This window comes from Nicotiana sylvestris, chromosome 3, assembly GCF_000393655.2.
Source record: "Nicotiana sylvestris chromosome 3, ASM39365v2, whole genome shotgun sequence".
NCBI classification, from domain to species: domain Eukaryota; kingdom Viridiplantae; phylum Streptophyta; class Magnoliopsida; order Solanales; family Solanaceae; genus Nicotiana; species Nicotiana sylvestris.
Window position 1 is genome coordinate 220576117 of NC_091059.1, and position 23244 is coordinate 220599360.

Below are 23244 nucleotides of genomic sequence, written 5' to 3' on the forward strand. Positions count from 1 at the left end.
ACTACCCAGCAAGCCACTGAATTTTGTTAACTAGTTGCTTCACAACATAAAATACAATGATGTGTTAGGGTTCCCCTAAAATGGATACCACCAAAACCTAACATATATAAGCTAAATACTGATGTGGCACACTCGTCAGAATCCAATGGCATTGGAGGAATAATTAGAGATCACAATGGGAACTGGATTCTAGGTTTCTCGGGTAACATACCTTGTCAATCGACTATTGCCACAGAAATATATGCATTATTACATGGACTTACATTGGCTGTACTACACAACCTAATACCACTTCACGTTGAGATTGATATTAAGAAGGTAATAATGTCGCTACATGCTAAAAATTTAATATACGCTAATCTATTGACTGATTGCAGACATCTACTGTGGAAGCTACATGATCCAATAGTTAGCCATGCGTACATAGAACAAAATAGATTAGCGAATCAGCTAGCAAAACCAGGAGCTTTTTGAAGGAAATTATACAATGCAGATTTTTGAGCAAGCACCGCTTTTTGTTAAAAAAAAATATGGGATGAAGACAAGCTAAGGTGTATCAACTACACGCTCACTGTCGCTTAGTCCACGGGCCTTGCCAGATCTACGACTTACCGTGCATGAAAGGCGCAATTCTCACATAATCCCAAAAATTAGAATAATTGGATTTCACGCTTCGTACTCCCGATTAGGCCTTTGTAAGCGTAGAAAGGGCTTTCATGGATTTGTGGCAAACAGCACGGAGCTTCGCGGAGGAAGCTGCAAAGCGATCACAGGAGTTCACTAATGAAGCCGTTAAGCGTTCACAGGTGCTCAGCATGGGTTCTTCCAAGTTATCCGACGTCGTTTCTGAGGCTTCCAAGCGTTCCAAGGAGATTGTTGCGGAAGCTTCCAGACGCGCCGACCAGATCAAGCTTCAATTTCCTGCTGCAGCTGCCGTCTCTAGCCTCGTCGACTACTCATCTTCCCCTCAAATTGCTTTGGCTGCTCCTTCGGTTGCTGAACACGAAAAGTTCGGAGTTACTGATGAGTTGAGAGAGTTTGTTAAGGGCATCAGTATGAACACATTCCGCGAATTTCCACTTCAAGGTACTTGCTCTGCTCTTTCTCCCTCTCTTTAATGCATGCATTGCTAACAAGTTAAAGTTAAACAACAACTCTGAAAACGAGACAATGAAATTGTAGTACATTTTTTATTTGGAAAATTGTTATTTTGATTGGAAGTTTATTCAATTTATTGTGCTTAATCTGCAACTTGCAACAAATCAGATGGAACAGTCTCTCTATTGCTAGCTATATTTTTATAAGCTCATGAATTTGTGGTGGGTGGGTTGTCGGGGGGTGGGGGGGCTACAGAAACTTGTGAGGGACTGGGATTATTGTAACTCTACAAGACACATTAGGTATTTTATGAAGCTCAGGGAAGCTTTTCATGAGCTGGTCAGCTGGGATTCTGTGAAGCAATCCGAATATAATGAAGATGCTACTGAATTTGCTACCAATGGCATTTCCTTTAGATTTCTGAAGTCATTCCATGCTTAAATCACGTGTTCCTTCTTTCAATTGCTTGAGTCGCCTATCGTGAGGAGAGACATGCTTAAATGAAATCTCTCTTGATATGCAGATGAGTCAGAGATGTATGATACTCCTACAATCTCAAACGTTCGGCATGATCTTACAGAATTTCAGGAAACACATGCAAAACTTGTTCTTTCATCTGTCAAGGTATGCATCTCAATCTTTCATTGTCATTACCTGGTCAAAATCATTATAGAAAATATTTCTAGTCTCTTATATTGCTTACTCCCATCCTCAATCGAGCCTAAATCTCAAGGCATCTTGACTGCCACTTCTCTTATGTTCTGTTGAGTTTAAAACTCACCTAGTGTTGGACTCATATTTTTGTGGTCCTTAGTGCTAAACTGGCTTGTTATGTCACTGTAGATCATAATTGTGTTGAGGACTATGCCTTTAAGAAAAAACTCCTTTTCAAAAATTGTGTGGAGGGCTACTCCCTTTTAAGAAAAAAAATCATTTTCAACAGTTGTGCTGAGGGCTACGCCCTTTTAAGAAAAAAAGAAATTCTTTTCAGGGCTACCATGTTTCAGTGACCTGCACATTGGAAGAGTTTATATACTGGTTTGAATAGTTTATAGCTCTCTTTCTGTTTTTTCCATTATAACCTTTTTGATGAGGAATAGTTGACAGGGGTCAAGCTGTTGAGAATTATGGTATCTTTGATAAAGATAAATTTTGCAGTTACTACAACTACGAGCATTTACATGTTCGTTTTCTTTTCTTTTATGTGTGTGTATGCAGGAAATCTCAAAGTTGAGGTATGAGATATGCCCACGCATAATGAGAGAGAGAAAGTTCTGGAGAATCTACTTCATTCTAGTTAACAGTCATGTCGCACCGTAAGTATCTTCCAGGAAATAATAATCTCTTCTTCCTGGCTTACACCAAGCTGAATGTGTTGCTTATTCTGTATCGTTGGAATATATTGCAATAACATGCACGCTATTAAATTATATAATTTTATGGTTCTTCTGTAATTTGGGTAAAGACTTCTGTATAAGAAAGCCGTAATATCGGAGTATAAGATGAGGCTTTTGATAATGTATTAAGAATATATAGAATAAAGCCATTGTGAGACCTTTAATCTTCGAAATGGAGATATGTACTGGGCCGGTCATTTGAAGATTACAGGTTTCTGGTCATTCTCACTCCTATGGGACTGTCAAATTGTGTGCTGAGCTAATACATATTTCTTCTCAGCTTCATAAAATTGATCACTATTTGCGTGTGCTGATCCTTCCTGATACTTCAACGATGAAATACGAAAGTTCGTAAGAAGATAGCAGTAATTATAGCGACGAACATGCTGATCTCAGTGAAATTAAATTCTAGGAATGATCAATATATTCCGCTCACTATTCAGTCATTGATGATGAGTCTATTCACTTTTCAAACATTTCGTTACCTTGAGCTTAAGATGCACAATTCTAAAATTGTTGCTACTCAATGTATAACAGGACCTTCCTCATTCTCTGATTAAATTCTAATGAAAAGGAATCATCAACAATGACTTTGGAAAAAATTAGGACTTTCAACGCACCAGAGCCACGAAAATGAAATCCAACTTTATTCTAAAATTCATTCATGAATCCAGGGATCAACCTTATCTCCTTTACTGCTGTGGGGGACTGGTTATGCTAATCCATCATTGCAGATCTTGTTGCTTTAAATTTGGAGGAACTATAGCATCTTTAAAAAGGATGACATAAGACTAGGCACTTAAATAAGTAGCTGTTGGAGGTCTTTGGCAAATTTTTTGGGTAGTTAGGTACATATTCTACTGGTTGAGAGCATTTGATTCACTGTTCCTAATTTAAACCAACCCTACATTTTACCAGTACAAACACAAATAGTTGGAAAATGCTTTTGTTAGATTTTTCTCTGGCAGTTAGCTTCATTATTAATCAACTATATTTGGTGTAGGTATGAAAAGAAATACATGGACGAAGTGAAAATGAGATCTGCCGAGAAGGCAAAAGTCGAGGAGGCAAAGGATATTTCATCAGCTGAAACAACTTCTACACCAGTGACCAGGGCAACAACCCAGACAAACAAGAAGGCAGCATCATCAACTGCTGACCAGGATTTGGACGTTTTTCTTCTCGGAGAGGACAGCGATGAAGGGCCAGGTACTCTATTTACCATCTCACATTTTTGTCACCTGGTGTAAGGAAGAGTATCTAATTTATTTGTGAAGATCATTAAAGATACAGTTTATCATCATTCTTTCCTTTGATCTCTGCCTTCTCCCATTAAAGAAAGGGGGAAAAAAAATGAGAAACACACATGCCAGCTTCATTCCTTTATACTCTTCCTTTACTGTACTGTAGATCATTGACTTACTAAAAAAAGTATTAACGATTTGAGTCGTTCATAACCCTGTTAGTCTATTTCAGTTATTTTAATTGGTGGACAATCCATTTGCCCAATCCTGTCAAGAATTGTCGCCACAATCAGATGCTAACCCTTGATAATGTACAACATATGGTACAAAGCTATAGAACAACTATTTTTACGTGCTGAAATCCAAATTATCATCTTTCCTTGCTATCATCTAGTCTATGGTCTTCACGTAGCCATAAATGGTACTGTACACATGGTTGCTTGTCTTGCATCAACAATTGGTCTTATGTATTTTCCCTTTCAGTCATTTGCCTTTTGTTCTCCAAGCAGCATTGACCTAATGGCTTACAAAGTTACCAATAGGTCTGCATATTACAAGTGGTCACATGAGACATCTCCATTTTATCTCTCAGAAGCTAAATATTTATGATCTGATTACCACCAATAAGAAGTTTCTGTTTTTGGTCTCGAAGAATAATCAGATGGTCAAAGCTTAGTGAGTCCTCATTCGCCAAGCCTATCTTTCAAGTTATCAGTTGTCTAAACTGGTTAAAGCATCAGCTTTTCTGTTTTTACGTGTTTCTTTTTTATTTTAATTGTTTCTTTTTGCCCTTTCTTTTCATTCCCAAAGTCTTTGGTTTTTCTTCAAGATAGAAAATACGGGGTCATTTGTAGATATACCTTTGTGTTGCTGCTATTGTCTTCAGATTGAAGGAGAATAATCGAGATGCACTGACAATCTGTTCCTTTTTTCAGATGATAGGGACGATGCTTCTGATGATGATTTTGACATGATATAGATAGGTAAGCACGGTCTTTTATTTTTTTTCTTTAGCCGAGAGTCTATTGGAAACAGTCTCTCAGCCTGTCCAGGGTAGGGGTAAGGCTGCATACATCTCACTCTCCCCAGACCCCACTTGTGGGCATACACTGGGTCGTTGTTGTTGTTGTTGTTGTTGTTGTATAGAGAGGTAAGCACGGGTTTGTCATCGCTATAAATCAGTATTATACCAGTCAGATATCTGTATATCTCCTATCTCAGAAAATGCTGAAACCATAATTAAGTCAAAATTTTGACTTTCTGGAATAGTTATGGGAACCATGTCATGATGCATATGTTCCACTTTTTAAATGAGAGGACTCTTTCAATATGTAACATATTTGAACATCCCAAGTACAATGTATATGGTGGAAATTTCATTCGTTTGTCTTTATGAGGTTTCCTTTCCTCAGAGGGAGAGGGAGGGGGAGAGGGTTGGGCAACGGGGCGGCAAGAGATGCTCCAGTGTTGGAACTTGTGGGTGTTGCGGAAGCCAAATGTATAGAGTGTGAATAAGTCACAACTACTATACCAAAAATTATGACAGCCACCAAATAATAAATAAGACAATAAAGCAATAATAAAGGGAACACCAGAATTTACGAGGTTCGGCTAATTCTGCCTACTCCTCGGACACAACCAAATATTTTATTCCACTCCAAAATACAAGTGAAATAATACTAAAGAGAGAAGATACAAATGCCTTAAACAGATGAGAAGGCAAATGAGAGGTGTGTTTCAATCCTAAACATTAGGCCTTCTTTTATAGGGGAAAAATCCCCCCAAACTTAACTCCCAACCAATGTGGGACTTTGGCATTTTGCCAAACTTCAACAAATCTCCACCTTGGCAAAATTCCACATTTTCAATTCTCTCTCAATAACAAATTTTGGTTGTGTCTTCATCTTCAATCTTCAGTGTTCAACAATGTTGATCAAATCCAAACAATGTTGAAACTTGACCGCAGTCACCACCTTTGTCAGCATATCAGCAGGATTCTCTGTAGTATGAATTTTCTTCACCGTGACTCCACCTTCTTCTATGATTTCTCGTACGAAATGATACCGAACATCAATGTGCTTCGTCCTTGCATGATAAACTTGGTTCTTCGCTAATTGAATAGCACTTTGACTATCACAAAAAATTGTGATACCTTTTTGTTCAACACCAAGCTCCTTTAGCAATCCTTGAAGCCAAATTGCCTCTTTCACAGCATCTGTAATAGCCATGTACTCTGCCTCTGTTGTAGACAAAGCAACTGTTGACTGCAAAGTAGACTTCCAACTAACTGGTGCCTTTGCAAAAGTAAACACATAACCAGTAGTTGATCTTCGTTTGTCCATATCACCCGCAAAATCTGAGTCACAATATCCAACTACAAACTGATTGTCTTCCTGCTCAAAAACTAACCCGACATCTACAGTATTATGAATATACCGTAGAATCCACTTCACAGCTTGCCAATGCTCCTTCCCTGGATTGTGCATATATCTGCTAATAACTCCAACAGCTTGTGAAATGTCAGGCCTTGTGCAAACCATTGCATACATCAAGCTACCAACAGCATTTGCGTATGGTACCTTTGACATATACTCTCGTTCAGCTTCATCCATTGGCGACATAGTAGTACTTAGCTTAAAATGGGAAGCAAGTGGAGTACTAACTGGCTTAGTCTTGTCATCTATGCCAAAACGTTGAAGTACTCTCTTCAAATATTCCTTTTGAGATAAACAGAGTTTCTTTGAACGTCTATCTCTAATTATCTCCATGCCAAGAATTTTCTTTGCCTCACCCAAATCCTTCATCTCGAACTCCTTCTTCAGTTGAATCTTCAACTTATCAATTTCTTCCGAATTCTTGGAAGCTATCAACATATCATCAACATATAGGAGAAGATATACAAAGGAACCATCTTTAAGCTTGTGCAAATACACACAATGATCGTATTTGCTTCTCTTGTACCCTTGCCGCAACATAAACTCGTCAAATCGCTTGTACCATTGTCTAGAAGATTGTTTCAATCCGTACAACGATTTTTCAAGTTTGCACACCATATTTTCTTTTCCAGCAACTTTGAATCCTTCTGGCTGAGTCATGTAGATTTCCTCCTCCAAGTTTCCATGTAAAAACGCAGTTTTTACATCCATCTGAACTAGTTCCAAATCCAATTGTGCTACCAAAGCCAACATAATTCTAATGGAGGAATGTTTTACAACTGGAGAAAACACTTCATTGTAATCAATTCCCTCCTTTTGAGCATATCCTTTGGCCACCAATCTTGCTTTGTAGCGAACATCTACTTGGTTAGGAAATCCTTCCTTCTTTGCAAATACCCATTTGCACCCAATTGCTTTCTTTCCCTTCGGGAGATTGGCCAATCTCCATGTATGATTCTGATGAAGGGACTGTATCTCATCATTCATGGCAATCCTCCACTTATCTTCTTCTGAACTTTGAACAGCGTCTTTATAAGTAGTAGGAACATCATCAGCTACAATTGAGGTTGCACAAGCAACCGTCTCTATGAGACGAACAGGTTTCGTTATTGTTCTTTTTGGCCTGCTGGTTGCTATTGATTCAAGTTGTTGTTGAGATTCCTGAGTTGGAATCTCCTCTACTGGCTCTCCTTCCAGAGGGTAATCTTCATTTGTTTCCTCCTCTGCTTCTTGTGTAGGAAAAATAAATTTTCCCTCAAACTCCACCTGCTTAGAAGCACCTTCATTTTGTTTGGTATCTTCTGTTACCTTATTTACCATAGCAAATTCATCAAAGGTAACATCTCTGCTGAATATTACTTTCTTTGTCATAGGGCACCATAAGCGATATCCTTTGACTCCAGAAGTAATTCCCATAAAAATAGCCTTCTTTGCCCTTGGATCCAATTTTGACTCCGTCACATGATAATATGCAGTTGAGCCAAACACGTGCAAAGAGTTATAATCTACAGCAGGTTTTCCGTACCATTTTTCAAATGGTGTTTTGCCATCAATAGCAGCAGATGGTAGACGATTAATGAGGTGGCATGCATATGTAATTGCCTCAGCCCAAAATTCTTTGCCCAAGCCAGCATTGGACAACATACACCGTACCTTCTCCAGCAAGGTCCGGTTCATACGTTCTGCCACTCCATTCTGTTGTGGTGTATGTCTAACAGTGAAGTGTCGGACGATGCCATCATTTTCACAGACCTTATTGAAATGATCATTTTTGTATTCACCTCCATTGTCTGTGCGAATACACTTGATCCTCCTGCCTGTTTGATTCTCCACCATCGTCTTCCATTTGAGAAAAATTCCCAGCACTTCATCTTTGTTTTTCATTGTATACACCCACACTCTTCGAGAAAAATCATCAACAAAGGTTACAAAATAGTGCTTCCCACCCAATGAAGGTGTTTTGGAAGGACCCCAAACATCAGAGTGTACATAATCCAAAATGCCTTTAGTATTATGGATCGCTGTACCAAATTTAACCCTTGTCTGTTTCCCTTTGACACAATGCTCACAAAACTCCAAGTTGCAAGCCTTTACTCCTTTTAACAATCCTTGATCTGATAGAGTTTTCAAGGATTTTCCTCCAGCATGTCCCAAGCGCATGTGCCATAGCTTGGTTGCTTCTGCCTCTTTGTCGTCACTGGATGTCACTGTCGCTGTCCCAATAACTGTACTGCCACGATAGCGGTACATATTATTATTCTTCCGATTAGCCTTCATTACCACTAGTGCACCGGAGCATACTCTCATCACTCCATTTTCTGCAATGATTTTGAACCCTTTTGATTCTAGGGCTCCCACAGAGATGAGATTCTTCTTCAAATCCGGTACATATCGAACATCTATCAATGTTCTGATCATTCCATCATGGTTCCTTAATCGTATTGAACCAATGCCATATGAGGTAAGAGGGCTGTTATCCGCTGTGTGGACGACTCCATATTCTCCTTCTTGAAATTCCACGAACCAGTCCCTGTTGGGACACATATGATAGCTACAAGCCGAGTCCATCAACCATATGTCTGAAGATGTTGATGACTCTGTTGTAACTAATGAGAAGTCTGAATCATCACAATCAGCTACATTTGAATCCATAATGGCCTTTCCATTGTTATGTTTGGCCTTATTCTTCAACTTCGGACAGTCTTTCTTCCAGTGCCCTTTTTCTCGACAAAAGGCACATTCATCTTTGCTGGGTCTGGATCTTGACTTGGATCTTCCCTTCTTTGTCCTCGTTTGATTTTGAGGACGACCCCTCACAAATAGTGTTTCTCCTTCTCCGCCCTTCTGTTTTTCTCGCTTTCTTTGTTCATAGCTGTACAAAGCCGAACAAACTTCTCTGAGAGAAACTTCGTCATTTCCATGGAGTAGAGTAGTTTCAAGGTGCTCGTACTCATCAGGAAGTGACGCCAACAACATCAAGGCCAAGTCACCATCATCATAAGTTGTATCCATATTTTGCAAATCTGTAACCAACTTATTGAAACTGGTGATATGTTCATTCATCGTGGTACCAGGAACATAGGTGAAGTGAAACAGTCTCTTCTTCATGTACAATTTATTTTGACTGTTTTTCTTCAAAAATTTATCCTCCAGTGCTTTCCATAATTTACTTGCAGAAGTTTCCTTTGTGTATGGATATTTCTGCTCTCTAGCAAGGTAGGATCGAATGGTACCGCAAGCAACACGGTTGATAATTCTCCAATCTTCTTCTCCAATAACATCTGGTTTCTTTTCTTCAATGGCCAGATCTAGCCCTTGTTGAAAAAGGACATCTAGAACCTCGCCTTGCCACATCCCAAAATGTCCGGACCCGTCAAATATTTCGACCGCAAATTTCGCATTTGACACAATTCTTGTCATAAGCGAAGATGCCAATGATGACGTATTGTTGACACTTGATGTAGATTCTTCTTGTTTATTGTCTCCCATCTTTGACACAAATATTATTTAATAGCTGACGACACAAATCAAGATTATTTCCTTTCTGGTGTGGAAGATCAGACTAAGCTGCAACCACAGAGCATACTCAGACAGAACCTTGACTCAGTTACCAAGATAAATCTTTTCTGATGTGGAAGATCAGACTATGCTGCAACCACAGAGCATACTTAGACAGTACCTTGGCTCTGATACCAATTGTTGCGGAAGCCAAATGTATAGAGTGTGAATAAGTCACAACTACTATACCAAAAATTATGACAGCCACCAAATAATAAATAAGACAATAAAGCAATAATAAAGGGAACACCAGAATTTACGAGGTTCGGCTAATTCTGCCTACTCCTCGGACACAACCAAATATTTTATTCCACTCCAAAATACAAGTGAAATAATACTAAAGAGAGAAGATACAAATGCCTTAAACAGATGAGAAGGCAAATGAGAGGTGTGTTTCAATCCTAAACATTAGGCCTTCTTTTATAGGGGAAAAATCCCCCCAAACTTAACTCCCAACCAATGTGGGACTTTGGCATTTTGCCAAACATCAACAGTGGGTTGCTGCTATGTTCTTGCTACCGCTGAATGTTTCTCCAGCTCCATGAATGGATTGTACTTTGTGCATTATGTATGTCATATCAAATTGAAGTATGATGTTAAATACCCATGTTCCATGCTTCAAGTAATAGATCTCACTTGTAGTTATTCCCTATTTCGTGACAACTTTTAAGAGTAGTTTAACAAAGTATGATCTGAATAGTTCAGCTCGAGTCAAAATGTTATGGTATTGGTGCTAGTTCTAGGTTAGCGCCCGCGATTTGATAGATTTTGCTAACTTTTTGTGAAGCCTGCAGGAAGGTGAAATATTGGAAACTAGACCATACATTGGCTGCTTGCTGCTCGGAGAAGTTGTGGGTGAAATACACCTGTATGTACTCATATGGGTAATGCACGATAATCCAGCTCATATGAAATAGACAAATACTCAAATACTTGCCACCTTCCTCAGCTCTTTCATCTTGTCCATTTCTTCATCCCTTTTCTTTCTTTTTCAACTTTTATTTTCGCTGGAGTTGCAGAAGATAAGGTATGTGGCCGAGGAGGACAGTCGATATATAATGATGTTCATTTCTAAGGTGTAAAGTTGAAATTCATTTAGTGGCCGTACCATTCACCTTTTATTTAGCTCTAGTACTGGCTGCTTTTCGTTCTACATCAGTTTCTCGACATAGTAAACATAGTTGTAAGTTCAGGCTGTATATTGCGTTTCAAATGCTGCGCTATCTTTCCTTTCTCGAGTTCGTGGAATGTACTCTAAATGTAGCTTTTGTTCATCAGTTGCTTCTCAACGGATAAGAATGGCTTCAGGGTCATATTCAATGCAAAAATGCTGAGAAGTGAGAACTGCAATCCTATTGTTGAAAACATTCATTAGGCAAACTTAACCGTTAGACAACATGCTTATGCCAGGTAATATAGCAAATTTTAAGGTATTGCCTAGGTGTCTTGGCGTTACAAGGTCGCTATTATGGATAATGTATTAGCTCTCATTTGCTACTACTGTCTGAAGCGTTCTATGCTAGAATTCATGTTACACTTCACTTCATCTAGCGTATATCTAAAATTACTATGATAATTAGGGGGGCAAATGGGCGGGTTGGACTGAATTTGGATGGGTCAAGATGGGTTAGGTCAATAAATGGGTAATTGCCCAACCCAACCAAAAGTGTACTTGGGCTAGGATGGGTTGGGTCAAGATGGACTAAACAATGGGTCATAACCCAACTTGACCCATGTTTTAGAATCATGCTCATCTTGCATAAAAAACCTTTTACCTTAAAATGTGTAAGTTGAAAAATATTTTGCGGGTGGGGGTGGGGGAGGGGTAGGGGCTACGGTGGATGAGTGGTGCAGAAAAATAAAAAAACAGAAAATTGAAAATGCAAAAAAAAGTAAAAAAATAGATTTAAGGGGGTTATAATTGGGGGGTGGGTGGGTGAGGAGGTGGTGGTGGTGGTGGGTGGTGGGTGAGGGTAAGGATAGGGTGAGTGAGTGGTGCAGAAAAATAAAAAAACAGAAAATTTAAAATACAAAAAAAAAGTAAAATTGGGGCAACTAAGTAAATTTCTAGATAAGTTAGGTTGAGATCCCTTTGTTTTGGGTGAGTTTCATGGGTTGTATTTGGGTTACTTAATGGGTCAGAATGAGCCTTATAAAATAGAAAAAATGGCATAGTATGACAAAATATAAAGAGAATTGGCAATATTTTAACCTTATATTAGGTTTGGCAAAGGTAACCCAAAAAAATTGGCATTATATAGCCAAATCCTAAATAATCCTAATTTCTTTTTTTATTTATTTAAAAGATAAGTCATATTATCTTAAACATTGCGTACAGAGGCGGGATGCATACCTTGCATCCTATTACAAGCATATGCACCTTCATTGGGTGCTATAATATTTTGTCCAACTATTTTACTACTACGCATAGGTCTACTACTATTAACATCCATATTTACAATATTGTAATCACTAGAGTTAGGCCTATCATTATCCAAAACAGGTCCCTGCACTACACTCTTTTCCCTCTCAAAAAGTGACATTGCTAAAACTGGGCTGACATAAAAAATATGCACCATTGATTGTAAGTCAAAATTGCAGCCCTCCTTTGCTAGCTTGTCCGCAACTCCATTCTGCTCTCTGTACGCATGCATTACTATAGGTTTATCCAACCTGTCCAGGAGGTACCTGCAATCAGAAATTAAATTATTAGGTATGTCTTTAGTGGAAGTGAGTAATCTTAGTAAATCCTTTGAGTCCACTTCTACTTTCGGAGGTAGTAGATTACGATCAAGAGCTAATTGGAGTCCTTGCATTAAAGCATATGTTTCTGCTGTAGTTGGTGACTCCGCTGTAATTGATGCTGCAAATCCTATTACCCATTCCGCATTTGCATTTCGTATTAAACCACCAATACCAGACTTACTATTATTATGGGCTAGTTTATAGAAAGAAAATTTAGGAGGTTTCCATTTAAGATTTTGTTGTCTCTTTCGCCTAATAGTATGCTTGTTAGCAATAAGATATGTAAATTCAGCAGCTTGTTGAGTAGTTAACTTCGTAAAAGCTATTGATGTACTATGTTTATAACAATTATTATTCCGGGTGTTGCAACCAAAAACACTCACGCAAGTGCACGTGATCGTCAAGTAATAGATAAGTGAGTAGAGTATCGTTCCCACGAAGACTTATGATTAACTGTTGACTAATTCAAACTCAATTAATTTGTCTATTTAAGAGGTTTTTTTTTCACAAAATAGAGATGTAATTTTACTACCTAATTACCAAGCAATAATCTAACTAGAGCAATTATCCAAACAAATAACAATTCCGAGTAACAAACAGTATGAGAGGATATTCTAGGGTCACAAGCTGATTAACAATCATGTTATGTTCTTAGCTTAAAATGACTAATCGATTTACCTAGATTGTTGATTGACAGGGTTAATGTTACTCATAAGAATCTGTCGAGTCCTTACTCGCCTATTCAAGTTAACTCAATACCTATATGTCTATGGAATTAAGATTAACAAGAATGCATTTACAATTCCTGTATTTCAACCAAGCAAGGCAATTGGGTATATGTCTATCCCAATTGCTAATCCGTTCCCCGAGGCCCGGGTTCAAGAACTTGCTCTATTTAATTCTATATGCAATCTAAAGTTCCCACTTTCGAGTTCAACTAAAGATTCGTAGATAGTATTTCACTGTTAGCTACTCAGCAAAATAATTAAAAGCAGAATTAAATAAACAACCCAATATGATAAACCAACTTTGTCAAATTAAACTTCAAACAACAACATTCATGTTTCACCCATGACCCTAGAACAATGGGTTTTAGCTACTCATACTAGTGTTCATCACAAATATGTTCAATTTCATCCCAATTAGCAAAAACCAAGAGAAGAAAAGAAGAACTTGATGGGAAAATCTCCTCCTTGCCTCTTGCCTCTCTATTTCTTGCATTAGACTCTGAAAAACATCCCTTTTCTTCCTTGGGCGAGCTTGACTTTATATAGGTTAAGTGAGTTTTCCTCCAGATTTCCAATTCTGCCCCTAAATAACTCTTCCCGGATTCTGGACTAGCGCGACCGCGCATCTGGACGCGCTAGTTGGCTGAGATTCTGTCATGGACGCGCTAAAAGGAGCGCGGTCACGCACCTGGACGCGCATGTCCAGTTCAGTATTTCATCACTTCTGTTCCTCGTCTTCAAGCGTACTCAGCTCTGAGGGGTTTTTCTTGCTCCAAAATGGTTCCAATCACAACTGTTTAAGGCATCACCTAGGCTCCTCATCCTGCAATGTATACAATTCACAATTAGAGCCTATTTTTCATCAATTAACCATATTATGATATTGGAATATAATCAAGTGGGAGCATAAACAGTCCCCAAATTACCTAGATTTAACCTATTATCAACACCCCACACTTACTTCATTGTTAGTCCTCGAGCAATCAAACTATACATTCTAAAGGTTCCTTCACTCAACCATTTCCCCTAACGCCCTACACCTAGAACAATTTACATACATTACGCCTAGCAGTGAACAGTCCTAGCCTCAAAAGTCGACTCTTCAAGTTCCATGCAATATTCATACTTCCTCAACGTACTCTACACAGAAGTCAAGACTTGCTTTTCCGTCATGAATTATATGCCCTGACAATCCCATTAACGAAAATTGAATTCAATCCACACATTCGCATCATATGCTCACATATATCAAAGAAATCACTCACCCTCACAACAGAAATCACATGCATGCAATTGGTACCATACACTTGCCCTTAATGTAAATCTCTACTAATGTAGGTTTGCTCGACCCAAAATCAATTAGGACTTTTTCATGGTTGTAATGTGGGCTAAGGGACAGGTAGGATATATTTAGGAATATTGACTAACCCTCCTAAGCACTTTAACACATCACTTGAGCAACTTTAGCGCAAATTCTTCAACCCACTTCACTTCCATAAACAATATCACCCTACAAATACTCCCTTCTTCTTTAAGCACTATATTAATTCATACCCACTAGCTGGAACAAGACAAAATGTATTCCTCTTTTTTTTCTTTTTTTTTTTCTCGTTTCACTCAATTTCCGCTAGTGGTGTATTAGTTTACAAAACAAATGCATCTTTCTTCCTTTTATTGGTTTCACTCAAAATCCACCCCACATTTAGTTCCTTCTTACTTTTTTAGCGCTCATCTCACAATTAAAGTGCTTTAAGAGGTAAAAAGATCAAAACAATGTCAATTAAGAACAAAAAGGGTATAGGCTCGTAATGCGGGTGCCAAACAAAAGCCCATAGGCTCAAAAGGGTTAACTAGGAACAAATTTTATTTGTGACAAGCAATTAAGCTCAAAAAGATCAAAGAAATCCTAAAATCATTTTTCAAACCGAGCATCACCTAAAATTTCACTTCAACTCACATACCGGGTAAGTTCTAGACACAAGTACAATACATGGACTATACAAAAACCTCACCACACATGGCATACGACTTATTCCAGATCAGCTCATCAAGACGCTCCGTTACGAGCATTCAATTCAGCAACAAACATACAAATTAAGGCACTTTAGTGAGATTCAACAAATAAGACTAGGCGTTAGACTCTAGGGTCTATTGTATTCATGTGTGTCAATGCTGTGGGTTCTCTTTTGATTCTCTAGCTCATAGCCCATTAACCTACTTTACAAATCGAAAAGAAAACAAAATAAAAAGAAAACTACCTATACCCAGTTCAAGTAAAACCATTGGAAAAGAACCGTGGCCTAAAGAAAAACCAAGGGAGAGTTGCTACACTATCTAAGAAAGAAAAAAAAATCTTTTTGGTGTTTTCTCTAGACTAACTTCCCTCAAGAAAATTGCCTAAAGGATCTGTCATCAGGAAGAGTCTACGTATTTGCCCTTTTGTTTTCTCGACTCAGTCCCTCAAGAACCCCGTCGATAGGGATCCATCGTCGGGACGATCTATATATCTATTTTAAACTAACGATTTCTACTTAACAGCCTCAAAATTATCAAAGCAGAATGAAACAAAACAAAACCAACAGTCAAATGATACAATCACATACATAAAATGAAGGAATCCCTACCCCACACTTAAAAATGAAGACATGTCCCCATGGCTTAAAATTTGAAAGAGCAGTGAGGTAAAGGAACTTCCCCGAAGGTTCACTCCTGGTCGGAGATGGTGTCTGGGTTGACGTGGCACGCACGACCCAGAGCTTGCAGCCAACCCATGAATTTCTTTTCTGACTTCACTTATCGGTCAGCTACCACGTCTACTCGAGTGACCAAATCAGTCATGGAGGTGCGCAAACTAGCCATCTCCGCCTCCGTCGCAGTAAAACGGGACACCTGGGCAGCTCCTGAAGATGTTACCTTCCCAGATGGTCCTGCTGCTGCCACATTTTGTTCCTAAGCCTACGGTGCTGTCCTCATGTGCATCTCAGCATACTCGCTGTCATGAGAATCATCAGAGCTACTACTCGCAGACTGGCCACCTCTCGCCTCCTCCTCTACTACTTCCGGCTCCTTGCCCGTGGTCACCTTATCAGCGCGGAATTGGCCTTCCCTTTTCACCAACCCATCCTCAACTAGATTTTCGGGCACCTGAGCATCTCTGCATAGTTGAGTAACTAAATAAGGGAAAAAGAACCCATACCTTTTGACTTGGCTGCGGACGAATATCTCGTCATGCATCACTTTGGCCACGTCGAAGTCGTGACCATTTACAAAGCACCAAATCAACGCAGCAGGGGGACCATTGACCTCTATAGTATTGTGAGACGGAATCAAGCGGTTGTTTATGAGGTACAACCAGCACTTCCCTTCAAAGGTGAGTGCTGAGGAGTGAAACTTCTCCCCATGGTCCATCCAGACCACTTCTTTCCCGGGTGCACAAATTGTCTCAAAGAATCGCGCCCATTTTTTGTTCGTTGGGTTGCGGCCGTATTCATAGAAGTCATCATAAATAGCTGGAGGTGGAGGTAGTTGGTAGGCCATCCGTATCGCCTCAACAGAAGCATTCACTGCCCTTCGGTGCACCGTGACTACTCCATTATTATGCTCCGGCACATTCACATAAAATTCCCGCACAACCGTTGCATTGCCCTCACCGGGCTCATTGATGAATGTGTGCAACCCTCACCTCACCAACTCCTCGTACATGTGAGGACAATGTCTCTGGAGCTGTCTGACATTAATACCTCTCTTCGGAATTGGCTTTTTACGAGCCTTTTCTGCAAAGCAAGCCTGAGCATTGGCCGAAACAAATTTGGAACTATCAAAGGAGCGTGCAGGTGCAGCCCCTCGTAACCTAGATGAACCAGCCTAGCTGTTCGACGAGGCTCCTGTGACGCATCGTTTCCTAGATGGAGTCATGATGCCTACAAAACGGAGACATATTAGCACAACCCAACAGAAATCCAATGCGGTTACTCAGACTTCACACGCATAAGGGGTCATAAACTATATAATCACGATCATTGGGACCTTTCCACAAACACCTTGTGAGCATTAGGCCTTCACAACCCCTTTTTAAACTATTTAGAACAAGAATCACCCACTTACACTCACCAACATCACATATCAAGTGGGATTCCACCTCACACTTATCATCCACCAACACCACAACATCTTTCACCAATTTCTCTACAAAATCTAAGTGCAACTACTACAACATAGGCATAAGAATACAACCAAAAAAATATGAGAAATAGAGAGAGAAATAAAAAAAAAAAACTAGGGCTCATACCTATGGTGAAGGAGAATGGGGAGGATGCTAGTGAACCCGGGGGGGAGGGGGGGTCGTGAGATGGGGGACAAGAGGGATTGGGATTTGGGAGTGTTGGGAGGAAGGTATTGTGGTTGTTTGGGTTGGAATGGGGGAGGGTATTAGAGAAGGGTTTATTAGATGGGGGAAAGAATAAATAAAAAAGAAAAGAAAAAAAACGAAAAAATTAAAATACACTTGAAAAACGTCGGATCTTTGACGGAACTAGTTCGCCCAGATGCGCGAGCGCGCTAAATGTAGTGCGTCCAATACAGAACCCAAGAGCTACTAGCGCGTCCAGATGCGCGTTCAGTAGCACGGTCGCGCTAGTAGCGCGATCAGGTGCGCGACCAAGGTAGAAACTTTGCAGTTTAGTGCGCCCAGTAGCGCGTCCAGTAGTGCGGGCGCGCATCTGGGCGATTTTTTCTTCAACTTTTCACCTGTTCTTACCCCGTTCGATGGCGTTAGCACCTGCCCTTTGTCACCTGCATTGGTTAGCTCTTCCTAAAACACAAGATTAACACTACTACTATTGTTGGGTTGCCTCCCAACCAGCACCTTATTTAACGTCATGGAATGACGGTTACAACAATTCAATGAGTTGTCTCCCATCTAGCGCCTGATTTAACGTCGCAGCACGACTCAACACGTTCTCAAGCATCCGTCAAGTCCACCGAAGTCTTGTGACATGCAAAGTCACCACCCCAGTAATATTTTATCCTTTGCCCATTCACCAAGAAAGTACCAATTGAACTCATATCCCGCAACTCTACAGCTCCATGAGGCTTCACACTTACTATAACAAAAGGGCTTGACCAACGAGATTTAAGCTTTCCGGGAAAAAGCTTCAACCTCGAATTGAACAAAAGAACTTCTTGCCCTGGCTCAAACTCTCGATGTTGGATGTGCTTGTCATGCCACCTCTTAGTCTTCTATTTATACAATTTGGCATTTTCATATGCGTGCAAACGAAACTCATCAATCTCGTTGAGTTGCAGCAACCTCTTCTCGCCAGCCAAGTCCCCATCCATATTCAGCTTTTTAATTGCCCAATAGGCCTTGTGTTCAAGTTCAACGAGCAAGTGACATGCCTTCCCATAAACTAACTTAGACGGAGAAGCACCTATGGGAGTTTTGTATGCAGTTCGATATGCCCACAATGCGTCATCTAACTTCCCTGCCCAGTCTTTTCTATTTGCACTCACTGTTTTCTCAAGAATCCGCTTCACCTCTCTATTTGATACTTCCACTTGACCACTCGTATGGGGGTGATAGGCAGTGGAAACTTTGTGCTTGACTCCGTACTTTGCAAGAACATTATTCAGCAGTTTGTTACAGAAATGCATTCCTCCATCACTGATCAACACTCTGGGAGTTCCAAAGCGTATGAAGATGTGCTTCTTAACAAAGCTTACCACCATCATTGCATCATTAGTGGTAAGAGCAATGGCCTCCACCCATTTAGACACATAATCGACTGCCACCAAGATGTACCTATGACCATTGGAGTACGGAAACGGTCCCATAAAGTCAATTCCCCATACATCAAAAAGCTCTACTACCAGAATGTTTTGCAGCGACATCTCGTGCTTCTTTGTGATCATTCCAGTTCTTTGGCACCTATCACACATTTTAACAAAGGCGTGTGCATCCCTAAAAATTTTGGCCAACAGAAACCTGATTGTAGCACTTTCTGGACAGTCCTGTCTCCACCATGATGACCTCCATATGGCGAGGCGTGATAGCTATGAAGTATGGCATTCATCTCCTCCTCAGGAACACATCTCCGCACCAACTGGTTTGCATGGAGCCTGTATAAGAATGGATCATCCCACATGTAAAGCCTCACATCATGCAAGAACCTTCTTCTATTATCGGGTGTCAATTCTGGTGGTGTCACCCCGCTTGCAATAAAGTTCACATAATCTGCATACCACGGGGTTGTGCTTGAGGTGATTGCCAATAACTGCTCATCAGGGAATGTTTCTTTAATTGCACCCCCTTCAGCTACATGATTCCAATTTTCTAATCTGGACAAGTGATCAGCCACTTGATTCTTTGTTCCTTTGCGATCTCGAATCTCTAGGTCAAACTCTTGCAAGAGGAGGACCCACCAAATCAGTCTCGACTTGGCGTCTTTCTTCTCAAATAGGTATCTGATAGCTGAATGATCTGTGTAGACGATGACTTTGGTCCTCACTAGATATGACCTGAACTTGTCAAACGCCCACACCACGGCAAGCAACTCTTTTTCAGTGACTGTGTAGTTCATCTAAGCTAGATTCAGAGTTTTGCTCACATAGTAGATGGAGTGGAAGATTTAATTTCTCCTTTGCCCCAAAACAGCTCCAATAGCCAAGTCTGCATCGCACATCAACTCAAATGGTTGCTCCCAATCCGGAGCAATTATGATTTGTGCAGTCACCAACCTTCCCTTCAGCTCCTCGAATGCCTTCAGACAGGCATCATCAAATTTGAAGGCGACATCCTTCTCAAGCAACCTGCACAAGGGAGAGGAAATTTTCGAGAAATCTTTAATGAAACGACGATAAAAACTTGCATGGCCCAAGAAACTGCGAATGCCTTTGACAGATATCGGTGGGGGCAATTTTTCAATCGCTTCCACCTTTGCCTTGTCTGCCTGCAAACCATCTTTGGACACCTTGTGCCCCAAAACTATACCTTCACGTACCATGAAATGGCACTTTTCCCAGTTTAGCACCAAGTTAGTTTCTTTACACCTAGCAAGTATTTTATCAAGGTTCATCAAGCAGTTATCAAAAGAACATCCAAACACAGAAAAATTATCCATGAACACTTCTACAAACCTCTTAACCATATCAGTAAAAATGGCCATCATACACCTTTGAAAAGTCGCAGGTGCATTGCAAAGACCGAAGGGCATTCTCTTGAACGCATACGTGCCATAAGGACACGTAAATGTGGTCTTCTCTTGGTCCTATGGGCTATAGCAATCTGATTATACCTCGAGTAACCATCTAAGAAGCAGTAGTACTCCTGGTCAGCTAATCTATCAAGCATTTGGTCAATAAAGAGAAGGGGAAAGTGGTCCTTCCGGGTGGCATTGTTTAATTTTCTATAATCAATGCAAATTCTCCACCCGATGACAGTTCTTGTAGGGATTAAATCATTATTCTCATTAACTACTACAGTCATCCCCCCTTTCTTGGGTACACATTGAACGAGGCTTACCCATTTGTTGTCTGAGATAGGAAATACAATACCTGCATCAAGCCACTTAATCACTTCTTTTCTAACCACCTCTTTCATGATTGGATTGAGTCGGCATTGTTGCTCTACACTAGGCTTGTGTCCGTCCTCTATGAGGATTTTGTGCATGCAAAAGGCTGGTCTAATGCCCTTAATGTCAAACATCATCCACCCAAGTGCTCGCTTGTGCTCACGTAGCACTCTCAACAGCTTTTCTTCCTGCAATTTAGACAAGTCAGAAGAAACAATAATGGGTGAAGTGTCGGAGTCACCCAAATAAGCATATTGCAGGTGAGGTGGGAGAGGTTTAAGCTCCAATTTTGGGGCTTCCTCAATTGACGTCTTTGGAGGAGGTCCCTCTGGCCTATTCAAAGGCTCAAAGGGGTGTATCCCTTGCATGTACGCACAAGATGTATCAAGGATGTGCATCATCTCCTCAACCTCCTCATCAGCCCCCAGGCTATCAAGCAACATAAGTGCTTTCTCCAGAGAATTATCTAGATATACACTCAGATATTGAATTTGCTCATCAGCCTCAACAACAGATATCATTGAGAGCTCCTCATAGTGGCGGGGAAGTTGGATTGCTTTGTAGACATTAAAAACTGGTTCCTCGTCATCTACCCTCAAAATCATTTTTCCCTCTCTCACTTTGATGATTACATCACCAGTAGCTAAGAGTGGTTGCCCCAATATGATTGGAACCAGTTCATCAGCCTCATAATCGAGGATAATGAAATCAGCAGGGAATATGAACTTCCCAATCTGCAGCAACACATCTTCAATCACCCCTTCAAGGTGTGCTATCGATCTATCAGCCAGATGCAACATCACAGTAGTGGGCCTTGGAGCTCCCAAGCCCAATTGCTTGAACAAAGACAGGGGCATCAGATTTATGCTCGCCCCCAAATCGCAAAGAGCACGACCCACATCAATATTACCAATGCGCACAGGAATCGTGAAACTGCCAGGATCCTTAAGCATTTGAGGGAGCTTATTTTGGACCCTTGAAGTGCACTCCTCAGTAAGTGCCACTGTCTTAAATTAAGTTAATCTTCTCTTGTGAGCCACTGTATCTTTTATGTACTTAGCATACTTTGGAATTTCACGAAGCACATCAACAAGTGGGATATTCAGTTGAACCTGGCTCAACATAGAGAGAAATTTTGTGAACATGCGATCATCATTCTTTTTCTGCAATCTCTGGGGGGAAGGCGGTGGTGGCCTTGGGGCCTCCACTGGCTCTGGAATTTCAGCATCATTTTTTGGCTCGTGAGTCACTTTAGGGATCAACTCTCCCTCAAGTATGGGCTTGTCTCTCTTTTTCTTTGGCACTTCCTCTAGCTCCCTCCCGTTTCTAAGTGTAATTGCATTCACTTGAGGGTTCTTTTCTGTATCACTGGGGAGAGCACCTGCAGGTTTAGTGTTTTGATTTGTTGCTAACTGCCCCATTTGCCTTTCAAGATTTCTGAAGTTGGTCCTGAGTTGCTGATTGTCAATCAACAACTTCTTTAGCAAATCATTGGTACTTTCTTCTATTTGTTGGGGTGGTCTCTGAGGTTGATTGAAACTCCCTTGGGGTCTATGCTGATTCTGATTCTGCTGATTTCCACCCCATGAGAAGTTGGGATGATTCCTCCAATTTGGATTGTAAGAATTCCCGTATTGTGCATGCTGATTCGGTGGACCTCTGTTCTGTTGCCCCACATAATAGATGGATTCTGGATTCGTGGGGCACATATCACTCATATGACTGTCGCCACAAAGTTTGCAGCAAATAGTCATTTGTTATACATGTTGCATTGTCTATGGCTGCTACATTGTCATCCTAGTCATCTGATTGGCCAGCTTTGCAATATCGGCTTTCATGGCTAACACTTCGTCGAGTTCAAGTAACCCAGCTGATTTTTGCTTAACTGCCTTTCGTGAATCACTCTCACCTTGCCAGTTATTATCATTAGCAGTGAAGTTATTCAGCAAGATTTGGATTTCACTGTACGGTCTGGCCATGCAACTACCCCCACAAGTTGAATCAAGATTAATCTTTGAAGCATCATCTAACCCATCTAAAAAAGTGTGACCTAATACATCGTCCGTCTAGCAATGATGAGGACAGTCTCTGAGCATCTTCTTGTACCTTTCCCATGCTTGATGAAGTGTTTCACCAGCTCGTTGTTCAAACCCAAGAATTTGACTCCTTAATATCTTTGTTTTCTTAGTGGGGAAAAACATGATTAAGAATTTCTTTTCCAGATCATCCCAAGTGCGGATTGAATTTGCTGGCTCCTTATTCAACCACTCCTTAGCTTCCCCGATCAATGAAAAGGGGAACAGTGTCAGCCTGACATAGTCCTTGGAAATGTTCAGATAATTGTAAGTGTCCGTAATTTCCAAGAAATTCTAAATGTACCTCTGCGGGTCTTCATGAGGTAAACCCACAAATAGCCCTGTGGATTGGATTAGCTTCACCATGTATTGTTTTAGCTCAAAGTGCCCAGTGAT

General features: G+C 40.4%; 1 protein-coding gene and 1 non-coding gene across 3 annotated transcripts; both read left to right on the forward strand.

Annotated features, from left to right (window-relative positions):
* The first annotated feature begins 347 nt into the window (after nt 1-347).
* On the forward strand, nt 348-11009 carry LOC104210388 (uncharacterized). Of its 2 annotated transcripts, none has more exons than XM_009759286.2 (6): nt 348-1086; nt 1622-1722; nt 2317-2414; nt 3499-3704; nt 4675-4722; nt 10527-11009. In XM_009759286.2, the coding sequence occupies exons 1-5, from the start codon at nt 717-719 to the stop codon at nt 4716-4718; spliced, it is 819 nt and encodes a 272-aa protein (XP_009757588.1). In that variant the 5' UTR covers nt 348-716; the 3' UTR covers nt 4719-4722; nt 10527-11009. The 2 variants fall into 2 exon arrangements, with proteins under 2 accessions (XP_009757588.1, XP_009757589.1); XM_009759287.2 differs by having other exon boundaries at nt 608-1086; nt 10520-11009.
* An 11831-nt stretch (nt 11010-22840) lies between these two features.
* Nucleotides 22841-22947, forward strand: LOC138888796 (small nucleolar RNA R71). Its single transcript, XR_011406375.1, has one exon. It is a non-coding gene; the product is annotated as a small nucleolar RNA R71 (small nucleolar RNA).
* The last annotated feature ends 297 nt before the right edge of the window (nt 22948-23244 follow it).